The sequence below is a fragment of the Peromyscus eremicus genome, chromosome 10 (genome assembly GCF_949786415.1).
Source record: "Peromyscus eremicus chromosome 10, PerEre_H2_v1, whole genome shotgun sequence".
Classification (NCBI taxonomy): Eukaryota; Metazoa; Chordata; class Mammalia; order Rodentia; family Cricetidae; genus Peromyscus; species Peromyscus eremicus.
In genome coordinates, this window is record NC_081426.1 from 14,157,626 (window position 1) to 14,171,842 (window position 14,217).

The 14,217-nt window shown below is 41.4% G+C and overlaps 1 protein-coding gene across 1 annotated transcript in view; it reads left to right on the forward strand.

Moving 5' to 3' along the window:
* The first annotated feature begins 6,529 nt into the window (after positions 1 to 6,529).
* Positions 6,530 to 14,217, forward strand: part of Plek (pleckstrin) — a 35,507-nt gene continuing 27,819 nt past the window's right edge. Inside the window, exon 1 of the mRNA XM_059275418.1 lies at positions 6,530 to 6,711. Coding sequence (XP_059131401.1) covers positions 6,670 to 6,711 — 42 coding nt within the window. The 5' untranslated portion in view covers positions 6,530 to 6,669. The remainder of the gene's footprint in view (positions 6,712 to 14,217) is intronic.

The window sequence follows — 14,217 nt, forward strand, 5'->3', positions numbered from 1 at the left end:
CAAGCGTGTATGTGCACCATGATGCTACCTGTATCCCCTGAGACTGGAGTTATAGATAGTTGTGAGACACCATACAGGTTTTGGGAATTGAATCTAAGTCCTTTGGAAGAACATTCAATGTTCTTAGCCACTTAGCCATCTCTCCAGCTCCAAATTAAATACTGCTTAAAATCACTTTATTTTTGACAGTAGAAGATGATCCTGGGTCACCTTGTGTGCTTCATACTGGAATTGTAAAATCATCCATTTCTCCAAAAAGCTCTAGTTCTTTTTACTGGAGATTAATATTAGAAATCAAGATCTGAGATCCAAGTGTGCTTGTTACTACTACCAGAATGTTAACAACAGTTTCTCACTGATGATAAAGCAAGGGAAATTTTCTGTGTGGAAACTACATTTTTAAGAAAAATGGACATATATATCACATGATTCTACACACACATTACACACATATAAAATAATTCCATGTGAATTTTCCTGTCTGTTGAACTGGAATCCTGTTTCCTGGACACCAACTAGAAGCCTTCTAATGTATTTAAATGAGTTAGGAAATTGAATTGATTTTTTTTGGCTATTCCCATGAATATCTTAGATATTCATGATTATCTTTGCAAACAGAGGTACTCTCTTTTTTAAAAAATATATTTGTATAACAACAATGACAATCTATTGGAAAGAAGGGAGAGAGAGAGAGAGCGAGCGCTTTCAGAGAAGGGGACAGATTTGTTTACTATTCAGAACAGCAAAGATTATCTCTCTCAGAGGCAAAATTTGGGCAGGTTTACTTGTGTGGCTTATTGTAAAAGATTTAGGCTTCTTGAGCTCAACATTACTTAGGTGCAATGCACAGTATTCACCAGAAAAGATCTTTACTCTTCACAGCACTTGAGGGCAAAGAGTACCTGTACAAACGTTTTCCCCACTCTGCTTTATTAGGACATAAGTAACAAAGTCTGTTGTCTCATCCAAAGGTTCAGACATTGTATGTGTTGGCCATGAGACCCGCAGGGCAACTGTTTGCTTGCAGCTGGGTAAAATCCCAGACTCATCAAGGTTTGGATACTTTCCTTTCAATTTAGGTTCAATAATAGCAATTTTGTGATATTTCTCAGGTAAATTTAAGGTCCTTTTGAGTAATTAGAGATAATGGAAAATTCAATAGGGATACTATTGCAACTCTCATGTAGAATAAATAAAAAAGTTGCAATTCAACATCACAACTTGTTTAAAGGAGAGGTCAAGGACAAAAACATACAGAATAAAGGAGTGCTGAAACCCACTCATAAACGGACAGGAACCTGGCCCTACCAGGGAAAGCGCAGTAGGAAAGCAGGGCTTGATGTAGTCTCTTGAAATGTGGTTCTGTTCTTGTTAGGATTTGTGTTGCCACCAGTTATCCATAACTTACAGTTATAAAAAGGCCCCTAGACAAGGAGAGGCACACACATTTATAGAAACACATTTTCCAGAAGATTTACTGTAAATGATAGTGTTATACTGCAGACCCATCGTAATCTTTTTTGTTCCTCATACCAAAGCTTTAAATTTTCCTTACAGCAGGAATGAGTCCTACACCCTTTCCAAAGCTATTGGTGATGTGTGGGAGAATCAGCAAGGAAAACGTCTGAAGGAAAGCCTGGACTCCCACCTGAGAGAGATGCTGTAAGAGTCTCTAGTGATCTGGTCTAGGAGTGGGGTCTAATGTAGAACATTTGCTCAAACTCAAACTCCCTTGAGAAAGAGAAATCTTGACTGATGACGTTGAGAATTTCCTTTACTGACCAGTAGGTGTTGCTAGGAAGTCATGAGGGAGGTAGGCGGGGCAACATCTAATCCATCATGAATTGAGAGGGGCAAATGGGTGAACTTACGAATAGTGACTTCCGTTCTCTCTCTCTCTCTCTCTCTCTCTCTCTCTCTCTCTCTCTCTCTCTCTCTCTCTCTCTCTCTCTCTCTCTCTCATAGCAAAATGTCTATGACTATGGACTCAACAAATCATTGTCTTCATCTGTTTTTGCCTTGTGCAAGTACCATCAAATGCTGATTCTTTCACCCACATATTTTTTTTAATAATTTCTAATTAATGACAGTGTAATGGGGTCCGGTTAGCAAGCCCTTTATAATTTTATGTGATGAGTATTTGTATAAAACATTGAAAATAAAGAGGTATCAACTGCTTGTTGAAAATAGGGCTGGAAATGGCAGGGAATGAACTGGAAGGCTTGTGAACTGGCTTCTTCTCAGCTTTCCAGGCTCTCAGAGGCCTTTCACTTTTCTCCATTACCTCCTATGCTTAGCAGCACCTGGGGCTCACTTTTGGGAAACAGTCCGTTCTCTATACCATTCAGGATCTTCTGAGTGTGATCAGTCCACATGCTTCTCCTTCAGTGACCAGAGAAGGGAGTCTGAGGTCAAGTGATGCTCATCAGAAGTTCAGTGCTTGGACATTGTGTGGAGCATGGAAGTCATGGGTATATTGTCTTATGGTATCTTAAAATGATGCTTTGGTAGTTCTTGCTTTCTAGAACCTGTAGCTGCCATGTTTCTTTCTTTCCTCAGAATACCAGCCTTCATTGTTCCTTTAAGTTTACAAATCGTCTTGTTTTCTTCAGCAAATTCACATTTGCCTCTGTCATCAAAAGAAAAAGCTCCCAACTCAAAGGAATAAAAGATATGATTTATTCTGGAGCAAGTATGAGTGACCATGGTCCAGGAACATACATTTAGATCTTCCTAACTATAGTTTTCCAATGGGAAGCAGTTTTGTGGAGTTTTATAGTTACAGTACAAAAGAGCATTACAAATCAAGGCATTAAAAAATACATTTGTGGGCCATCAGAGAGGCAGGTTAAAGCAAGATGGGAGAAAACCTTTCTTATGGGCCTCAGATTCTCCCTGATCACATTGCTAACTTTTGAGTTGGTTGAAAATAATGGTCTGCTGAGTTAGTAAATTACAGAGGCTTTTGTCTATTAGTCACAGGGTATTAGTTCCCACACAGAGGTATTTAGGGAGTGAAAACTAGCCCAAGATTCAGAGTCATTAGGCTCTCTGTCCTCAAAATGTCCCAACCCATCCACATCACTGAACCTATCCCCACCACTGCAGTTTGAATCAGTGCATCAGTCTTTGCAGACACAGCTTCTTCCCAGGAACTCTCTGTCATACCAAGAATAGTCATAGTTGCTTCTGTTGACTGCAGCCAACAGATCAGGACTAGTCTATTGGGATAAAGGTTTTAACCCTTCAGAAACCATCCCAATGGATTCTACAAAATCTCTGTTAAACTTACCATTGAGAGGGGCTTGTCTCAGGTTGATGGTCTGAGAGGTAACAAATAACTATCATTTACAGACCTTGATTGTACTCCACACAATGTCCTAAACATTAACCTGTATTATCTTGTTTAATATTCAGAAGGGCCTCATTGGACAGGCGTTATTATCCCTGTATAACAGATGATAAATCTGAGGGTGAATGGCAGTAGCTTTCCCGCTATCTCATAAAGGTTTATTCTATAGAATATTAGCTTTTCAAAACTGCGTTATATTTTTTAGAGCAGCCATAATCAAGTATCTCCAAGTGGGTAGCCTTAAACACAGAGACATCTTATCTCATGCTTCTACTAGTCTGTAGTGCCATGTTTTCTGAAAGACGGACTTGCTTACATCTTCTAGCTGGTTCCCTTGGATTATAAATTCATTACTATAGTTCTGCCTTTGTGATCACAATGGGCTTTCCTTTCTGCACGTCTCTTTTCCTCATACGAACGTTATAGTGGATTATTTGGTGTCCCTCTGTTCAAGTATGACCTCATTTTCCTTAACCATTTGTATCTATGGTGACCCTATTTCCAAATACATTGTATTCTGAATACTGGGCTGCCATAATTCTTTCTTTAACTTAATCTATAACAAAGTCTTATTAAGGATTGTTCAAAAAGAATTCTGCAGTTGAATAAGTTTGAGACACACTATTAAAGGAATTTCTCCAGTGAAACCCGGGGTGGAGTAATGCTGGTCTGTTCTCAGCTCGCTGGGACAACCCCGGTGCGGGTGCCTCCCCTGCTTCTGGCTTTCGCTTTTATCGGCTGTATCACTTGAGACAAGCACTCCTCTGAGTCTGAGTTTCCTTATTTCTAAGAAACAATACTATCCTTTCCCCACGGGTTTCTTGAGGGAGTAAATTAAATGAGGTTGACTGAACAACATCCGCTCCAGTGTCTGGCATAAAAACAGGTCCGCGCTTAAGAGCAGGTACTTTTGTTATGCTAGCCAGATGGTTCTGAATTTCTTGGCAGTTTTTTAATTTAAATTTTTGTTTTTAGAGAATTTCATATGTGAGTAATATTTACATTTCTACTCCTCTTTTTCACCTCTTCCAAATTCTCCCATATTCTTCCCGACCCTCTTACCCTAATGGCGCCTACCTTTGTACTATTCTTCTTGCTCCCTGGAAAATACCCCCACAACAAAAAACCATAAAATCCTACAGGGTCCACTTGGTGTTTGGTGTTGCTTTTATATACACCTCTGACCTCTTGGGGTTGGATAACCTATCAGGGGGCTTATCCCTGGAGAAAACTGTTTTTCCATCTCTCAGCAGCCATTGATTGGTTGTAGCTCTTCATCTGAGGATGTGGTCGTGTGAGATTTCCCCCATCCCTGTTGGTATATCAGCTGGTGTCATTATACAGGTCACATTTAATCAACCACATTGTCATAATGCTGAGATTTCGTGGGTGCAGCGTCCCTGTCCTGTCTAGAAGACACTATCCAGCAGCAGGTGTCCACCCTGGTCTTTGGCTCCTATAATTGTTCTACTCCTCTTCACACTGTCCCCTGAGCTTTAGGTGTAGAGGTTGTGTTGTGGCTGTATCAACTGGGGCTAGGAACCCTGTGATCTGTTGTTCTTTGCATTTGACCAGTTGTGAATTTCTGTAATGATCTTAGTCAGCTGCACAAAAGAAGCATCTTTGATGAGGGTCAAGAGCTACACCTATCTGTGGGTGTAAGTATCGACAATACATTTAGAAATTGTACTATTTTGACTTAGAAAAATGGCCATAACAGGGTCTCCTCCTGGATCTAAGACCTCTCTCCAGCCAGGGGTAGTTGGCTAGGTTTACAGTATCAAACATGAATCCCTCCCTTAAAGTGACCCTTAAATCCAATTAGACAGCTGTTGGTTACCCCCAAAATGTAAGTGCCACTACCGTACCATTGGGGAGTGACCTTGCCACGCAGGTCACTGCTGTGGTTCGTAGGCTTTAGAGCTGGGTAGGACTGTTGATTAGCTTTTCTTCCTTGGCAGCTTGCGTAGCAGCTTCTGATGATGAGAGCCAGTCCTCATGGAGGGGGCTTCCAGGTCAGTTCCATCTCAAGTCCTCCATGGCCTGCGTCTGAAGTGTGTGCTGTCTTCAGCTCTTGGAGTCCATCAAGGACAATGGCAATTAGCCTCCATATTTTTTTCTTCCCCCACTTGAGACAGGAGTCTCACTATGTAGCCCTGGCTGTCCTGGAACTCGTTATGTAGACCAGGCTGGCCTCAAACTCACAGAGATCCATCGGCCTCTGCCTCCTGAGTGCTAGTGTGGATCACCATGCTTTGATCTATTGTATTGAGGGTTTCCTTGACTATTCTAAACAGAAATTTGAAGGAAAGTTTCCCATGCCTGCCTGATACTGAGGTTTCTGTGAGGTAATCTATGACTCTTGTGGCACAGCTCCATTTCAAACACACACACACACACACACACACACACACACACACTTCATATATTTTTTTAAATAAACATATAAAACAATGTTTTTCCTAAGGCTTTCCCAAAGATCCCCAGTGTTATTTGGCTTTCCTTCCCCCCTCTCCCTCTGTCTTACCCCTCCTCCTCTCTCCCCAGTTAAAGCCCCTCCCCTACTCCCTTTGCCCTGTTCACATACCTGTATCCTATTAAACCCATCTTTACAGTGCATTGCCCCCCTCCCTCCCATGATCCCTTTCTATTTTCCTGGCTTCTATGCTTACTTCAGGTTCACAAGTTCACATCTAAAGATCTGGAGCTAGGTTTCATAAATAAGAGAGGACATGTGGCATTTGTCCTTCTGGGGCTGGGTTATTTTAGTATAATATTTTTCATTTCCATCCGTTTACCTGCAGATTTCATGCTTTCATTTTTCTTTACACCCGGGCCTCTTAAGAGTGTGCAGACAGTGTGGGGGATTGAGCACTCACCTGGCTGGGCTGGTGCACACGGAAGTGTGGGGATGGAGACAGCTTCTTGGGATTTGTATTAAGAACTTTTAAAATCTCAAGAATAATTTCTAAGCAGGGAAGTTTTATTGTTCATCTCTTATCATTTTTTTCTTCTTTAGGAGAAGAGTTTTACATATGATAATAAAAATTTACATCTGTTAAATATTTGAATCAGCTTTTCTACTTAATTTCCAGCATTAGGAAAGCATGGGCTGTTCAGCTGTATAGTTCCTTTTTCTGACTCGTCACCCCAGTGAGGGGAAAAGGATGTCATCATGTTAGTCACCAGCAGAAGAGAAATTTCGAAAGAGACCTCACTGTCAGAAGGGCAGCCCACAACCACCTCGGCTCTCAGAGGAGACTGAGCTCCTCAGTGAATGTGTCTGAAGAGTGGACCAGTGTGTCTGTCCACTAGGCATGGAACCAAAGCGGATCAGGGAGGGCTACCTCGTGAAGAAGGTAAGCAGGGAACCCACTTACAAGGGTGGACGGACCTAGAGAGGGGCTTGCCAAGGATTAGTGCTTGCTTCATCCCCTGCCCATCACTTGCAGGGATGTTCCACGTTGGAGCTCTTAGGTTGGAATGAGAACTATAGAGAGTGTGTTGGGGTGGGGCTGCCTCCACATGCTCTACTACCCTTTTTGTCTCAAAAAATGAATTAACCTAGCTCAGGCTTCAGCACAGTTTGCCCTCGCAAGCCTGAGAATTCCAGACTCCGGGTGTGGAAGGCGAAAATCCAGATGAACTTTTTCATGATTTGAAACACTTTGCTTTTTGGTAAAAAAGCCTCAAATTCTTCTGTTACAGACGTTACCTTGAGGACTGTTCAGTTCTTATGTACATCTCAGGGTGGCGAAAGGATTAGGGTGGGCTGGGTGGGGGTTAGTTACAGTTCAGGAGATCTAACAATAAACTGACAAAACAAAAGAGCTAATTTCTTGGACCTTCTTGGACTTACTCCATGAAAGAAAGACCTTATGTTTTTGTTTCAAGGGTGTGAGGGTGGTTGGAGGTGGTGATGGTGGGTGTGGGCTGCAATTTCTTACTCACAACTTTAGTGAATTCATATAACAGATCACCAAAGTGGTAGATGTATCATCTTAAAAAACACAAGTGGAGACGTGAGAACACTACAAATTGCTTCATGTCATGGAAAATTGAATTTTGTTAATATCTCTTGTTTTTCTCCTGCTGTTGTGTGTGTTTTGAGCTGTGAAAGTTCCTTGCACGGCGCATTCACACGTAGGGGTTGCTGGCATCCTGTGGGCAATATGCTGCGCATAAACACACTTACATGAAGCCAAGTGAGTTCAGCAGCTCAGAAATGTTGCTTCTGACTAAATTCACGAGTGCCTTTCTAACCAAATAAGCAGGCAATGTGACTATTATTTTCTTTTAAACTCAATTAAATTCAGTAATTAGCTGGTTAATCAAATTTTGAGATTGAGTTTTACTCTACATCTCTTAATGTGTTCATAAGGCTGAACTTGAACTGGTAGCAAGCCTCCTGACTTGGTCTCCCAAATGCTGGGATTACAGGAATGAACAACCACACCCTGCTGTGACTTTATATTTTAGAGTGGCACTTGTTTCTTTTTAGTTTAAAACAGTCTATGTCTATGGCCACTAAACAGTACACCTTGTGATCTGGTTCCATTTTTATTTTGGGTTAGAAAGAAACAGTGAAGACATCAAGATGCCAAGGCATGAGGGTGTGACAGAGTTCGGAGAAACACCCTCTTTAACTTTGGGCAGTGAGTTCTCTCTCTCTCTCTCTCTCTCTCTTTTTTTTTTTTTTTTTTTTTTTTTTTTTTTTTTTTTTAGCACCCTACGGTTTTCCTGAAGCAAAGCTAATCTTCATCAAGGTTCACAGTGTATCTGTGGTGGCCAGAGTTATGAGTTGGTGCTGGAGAATACATGGGCCTTCAATGTATTTTGAAACAGCCTTTCTAAAAAGAACATGTAAAAGAAACAGCTGGGTGTAGGTTTTTGGTAACCGGCACCCATGCCTTCTCTCTCTGAGAACCGAAAGGAACTGTGGTTCACTGCTCTCCTCCCTGATCACACTGAATAATAGCTCATTTTGTGTGTGTGTTTCTCCGTGTCTCTGTATCTCTATGGGTGCACATCTTCCATGGTGTGTGTACAAAGGTCTGAGGACAACTTGCGGGAGTCTGTTCTGTTTGTACCCCATGTGGGTTCTGGGAATCTGACTCAGGCCCTTCTGCTTGCTGGCAGGCACCTTTACCTGCTGAGCCACGTCACAGGCCGGGCCTTGTTTTAATACAAAATGACAAAACTGCTGTTATAAAGTTGGTGTGCTTATATGTTATAGTCACTATACTACAAAAATACAGATGATTCAATCTGCAGTAAGTAAGACCATTTCCCTAGAAAGTGGGGGTGGAAGACTCAGGACTGTGACGCATCTGGACTTAATAGTTTTTAATCAGTCAGCAGTTCTCTGAGATGGTTACCAATGAGTGTAAATCTAGGAAAGACTAGAAGAGAGCATAGCGAAACCTCACATCAATATTTCCACAATGTATGTCTCCCATAATTCCTGTGGAAATCACATTCATACTACACTTCAATTTACATGATATTCAACCTAACATGCATCTTTTCACACTGCCTTGCATTTCCTCAGGGGCACTCCTTCTTGTAATATACTAAGATTTTCTATCTTGATACTTTTGTTTGAATTTTCTTTCAGTGTCCGACTTCAAATCCAGGGCCTCACATATGGTTAGGCAAAAGTCCTTTACCACTGAACTATACCCCCAACTCTCTAATTTGACATTTTACAGAACTATTGGTTTCAGAAATAGTTTGTCAATTGTAGATGTAAACTTGATGCTAGGGTTTCTTAATTAGGCATAAAAATTCTTAACTTCCTTATATTTTAAGTTTCTGTCAGTTATATAATATGTGGGTTAAAAGTCTATTATCTATCTATGTATCTATCTATCTATCTATCTATCTATCTATCTATCTATCTATCTATCTATCTATCTACCTACCTACCTACCTACCTACATACCTAGAAACCTAGCATACGGTAGGCATCACATAAGGGAAGATGAATATCAGCAAGTACAAATACCCAGTCAACTTGTGAGATGTGTGATGGTTCCAAATCAATCCCGAGGAAAGAACCATGAGAACCTCCTTCTGCGGAGACTTTAGTAGTCATAGGTGTGGCTGCTTAGATGCAAGCATGCCAAGTAACAATAATGGAAGTGATTTCCTGCTCTTTGCTTCATTGTCCTACTCAGTTGAAGATTCCAGGGTAGGAGTTAAACATGCATTTCTCCTATGCCTTATGCAATATTTGTTGTTGTTTTCGAGACAGGGTTTCTCTGTGTAGTTTTGGTGCCTGTCCTGGATCTTGCTCTGTAGACCAGGCTGGTCTCAAACTCACAGAGATCCACCTGGCTCTGCCTCCCGAGTGCTGGGATTAAAGGCCTGCACCACCACCTTCCGGCTCAATAATTATTTTTGAGTTAGGATATTATGGTTGTAAAAAATGTAACATTGGAAAATGCTGGTGTAGGAATTTTGTCAAGTCTTAGGGTTGATGGCTAATGGTATAGATTGTAACATGTCTCTTCTTTGTCCCCCCCTCTCTGTGTCTTTCTCTCTGTGTCTCTCTCTGTATCTCTGTGCCTCTCTCTCTCTGTCTCTGTCTGTCTCTCTGTCTCTGTTTCTCTGTCTCTCTGTCTGTCTCTGTCTCTGTCTCTCTCTCTGTATATAGGCTTGTGACACAGCGTGTGTGCTGAGGTCAGTGGACAACTTGCAGAGGTCGGTTTTCTCCTTCCACCGTGTGGTTCCTGGAGATTAGGCTCAAGTCATCAGGCTTGGCAGCAAGTGCATTTCCTACTGAGCCATCTCATGAGCCCATGCTTCTCTCTTGGTTCTGTTAGAGATAACTGTCCGCATTTCACAATTTGTGTTTCCTCTTTTGCCTCCTGGCTAAGATCCTTAAATAGAGAGGACAGTTAAGAAGGGGAGAGAAGAATGTGACTATCACTCTTCAACCCTTCATTCTAAATAGCACTCCTCGCTGCCGCGTTTGTCACTTGGGAATATTTTCAGGAGCATCTGTGGCCCTGTGGATACGCCAACGTGATCTCTCTTCAACTCCCAAACCTCACAGAGAGTAGGTGACTTGCTCATTATCAGACAGCTGTAAGAAGATGACCTGGGGTTCAAACCCAGGCTTGCCTAATAGCAAAACCCCATCTGACTCCATAATGCTCTGAAAGGCACAGGTATATTGCAAATAACACTGCGTTTAGTAACTTCAGCTCTTTCTTCATGATTAGGGGATTAGTTTTTGAGAAATAATGAGTTTGATTGTTCTTGATTACCTATGAATTGGATGTTCTTATAACCATAGCTTTAAAACAAGAGAAAATTCCTCCATGTTATATCTCTCATTGCTAAAACTTAGTTTCCATGACAACAGCCCAGCAATCACAAGGTACTTAAGGACAGACTCAAACAGTGGCTTAAGACTTGTTGGTAGACAGCACAGAAATCAGGGTGGTGAGAAATACAAGGCCAGGGGGCCAGGGATGAGTTTCCGGAGACTTATGGCAGAAGGTGTATATTGTTGAGCCCAGTGTTGAGCTTGTGTTGGGAAGAGGGGTTTGTTGGGGGTAGAAGGGAGATAAGAGAGGCTGACTAGGGAAGAGGTGTTAATCAAAGTACATTATATGTATGACATTTTTAAAGAATAAGTAACTAAGTAAATGAACCAGAAGTTGGCAAGTCTGGGATAAAGAGAACAGAACAGACTGAGGATTTTGTCCAAGAATTCTTTCCTGCAGCCATGTTGTCTTCTGAACAGAATGAAATGATCCCTAGAAGCTTGCATTCCCTTCTGGTGGTAGTTAACATTGTGCTCACAACGTTAGGGACAGTTCTAGCATTTGGTGCATTAGTGCTTTAGAGACCATTCCGAGGATAACCCTAGGGAATGGATCCAATTATCCATTCTTTGCAGATGAGGAAGTTGAGGTACAGAGAGGCAGAAGGTCTTGCTTAAGGTCCCCAAGATAAACCTTGGCACAGCTGATGTGGAACCAGGCATAACCCAGTGCTGTATGTCACCACTGTAACCAGTTTTCGTGTGGTCCTCATCAGTTGAAACTGCACTGACCTTCTTTTTCAAAGAATTTTGTTTCTCTGATAGATGGGCTCTGGGACGCTGTCAGGCCAGAATCGTTCAGATGGTATTGGTTACAAAATTGGGCTCTGACCTGTCTGTATTGTGGCCATTTCTGAGGCCCTGCTACAAGCTAACAGTGTGCTAATCACTTTTAAGTGTATCATATCATTTAGTGTTTATAAGGAGAAGTAGGTACTGATGCTTAGAAGAAATTAATAGTTTGCTTAAGGTCTCAGAGCCTGAGAAAGACAAAGGTGAAATGTGAGAACAGACCTGAAGTTCAGGAAATCAGGCTGTTAAGTGCACTGCCCTTCTGTACAGCTTATTTAATGTGCCTTTGTCAGAGAAAGTCCAGTCTCATAGAATGTATTCATATAAAAATATATCACTGGATAGGCTTGTCCCCTTGCTTCCAAAGGGTCTGACATGTAAAATGAGTCTCCAAGAAGTTGTACAAGCAGGAATGTGGATGATATAACTTATGATGCAACAGAAGTGAAAGACTGATTTAATATAGCCTCACTTAAAACGAAATGGCCCCTAAGTATGTGGGAGTAGTATAATGACGCACAGTTCTTACTTAGTTTTGGTCATAATAGAATTCTTTGAGCTTGAGCTCTGCATCGATGTATAAAATGAGAAGTTTAAAGGAAAGTGGAAGTTAGGTCTTCATTTTGGGAAGTGTCTGGGAGGGCCCTAAACACAACAGTCCGCTTACCTCCACACCAAGCCTCCAGTCCTGGCTTCTGTCAATGCAGATGGACGTGCTGAACAAGAGGTTACCCTCCCCTCTGTTAGATCCTGAGCTGTTTGACAATGGACACACCCCTTGTGTTCATTTCTATGCTCTCAACATCCAGGTAATGTTAAAATGTAAGAACTGTTCTATCATTTCTGGACTGAACTTTTCTCATGGAAGAAATGTGCTTAAAATAGATTTAACATATAGGCTTAAAAAATAAAATAGACTTTAAAAAATAGACTTAAAAGACACCAGAGAATCAGGGTTCTTTACTGCAGTAACATTTAAGGTATTCAAAAAAGGGGAAGAGGGCTCAGCTAGGGCGGTCCTTCCATGATCACTTAACACATGTTCCCAGCAGTTACTACTACTTTTGCATTTAAGGGAGAGGATCAGGGTTGCCAGCGAGACCTGGTAATAGAAATCTAAAGGGTTAGCAGTGCTACAGAAAAACATATGTAGAAATAAGGGTAAAAAGGGCTGTGAAACATGAAATCGAGTTTCTCATTTGTGCCATATATTTTTATTAATACATTAATATTCAGTGCTTCTCTCGTCAGAGAGCTCACAAGTTGAATATTTTCCTTTGATTGATGCAAATAAAAATGTTCTCTGAAACTTCTACCTAGTGGAACTTCCAAGTAATCTGGAAGCTGAGTGTGATATCTCATGCCTATAATCCTAGTACACAAGAGGCTGAGGCAGGAGTATTGCCACAGGTTCAAGGCTAGCTTGAGCAATGGAGGTGGGGATGGAGAAAGGACAATGATAAGTTCAAGGTCACACTCAGCAACATAGTGAGTTTGAGGCCAGCCTTCACTGTCTCAAAAAACAAAGCTAAAACTCAAACCCTAACCAACCACCCCCGACAACAACAACAACAAAAATAAAAAAATTAAACACCTTTGAGCAAAATACTTATCCATTTTGCCTGTCTCTTCTTGGTCTAAAACTATTCAGTTTCTCCAGCAGCTCTCCTGGAGAGACAGTACCACCATGGAATTCTCTTGTGAACTGGCCCCAGTTACTTTGTAGCTGTCCTGGTCCCTGAATGAGGCATCTGTCCCCAAGATACCTGAGAAGCATTTGCAAAATTAGTCTATGCTTATGAAAAGCAGGGCAAAGAGATGCATTCAATGTGGCACACTGGGAAGAGGAACAGGCCAGTCTCTTTACATGAAGTGATATGAGGTTTCGGTATAAATAGGAAAGTATACACAATCAAGCAGCATTGCTGACCCTGCCCATCACTGCCCATCATTATCTGGGCTCCAGGAGGTCCTGGAAGATGGCCTGGTAAGTTGTCAGAACTGTGTGAACTCTCTTCTAGGGTGGCAAGTTTCTCCTTGAGCTGGCACAGGAGCATCAGCCCTCCCCCACTCCCCTACCCCGTGACCAGCACATGATGTCTGAGGAAATCCTAATTGCTGGAGGGCAATTTTCTGATAGCCATGGGTAGAGGAAATATGTGTATAAAAATATGTATATAAATATGTTTTTCCTGTAATGTTAGTTATGATTCTTCTCTGTTTTTGTATCTCAGTTTTGAGTGATTGAGGGGATGATATGATTAAGTTGGTGTGAAAATTCCTGAAATATGCCTGTAGCTGAAACAAATATGACAAATAGAACATAAGTAGGACCAAAGTAAGAAGACATTAATGTCAGGTGAGCATACATAATAACTATCTCTGTAGCCTCTCGGCTTTAGTTTCAAAGGGCTGGCACAGTTTTGTTGTTGGCTCTGAGACAGGAGCTCATGATGAAGTCCAGTCTGCCCTCAAAATTGTTAGCTTCCTGCTTCAGCCAGGATTACAGGCAAGTTCCACCATGTCAACATGACTTCATTTTCATTCTGAGAACTTCGTCCCTCCTGTGACCCATTTATGGACTGGCTGATAAATGTAGCTATAGGAAACAATTCTAAAATTAGCCTTGTAAATTTACATATTAAGTTTGCCTAGAAAAATGGGATTTAGAAATATTCTCTACACATTTACAAAAGGATATTTTAAGAACTTAATCGTCTTTCCAATGTATGACAGG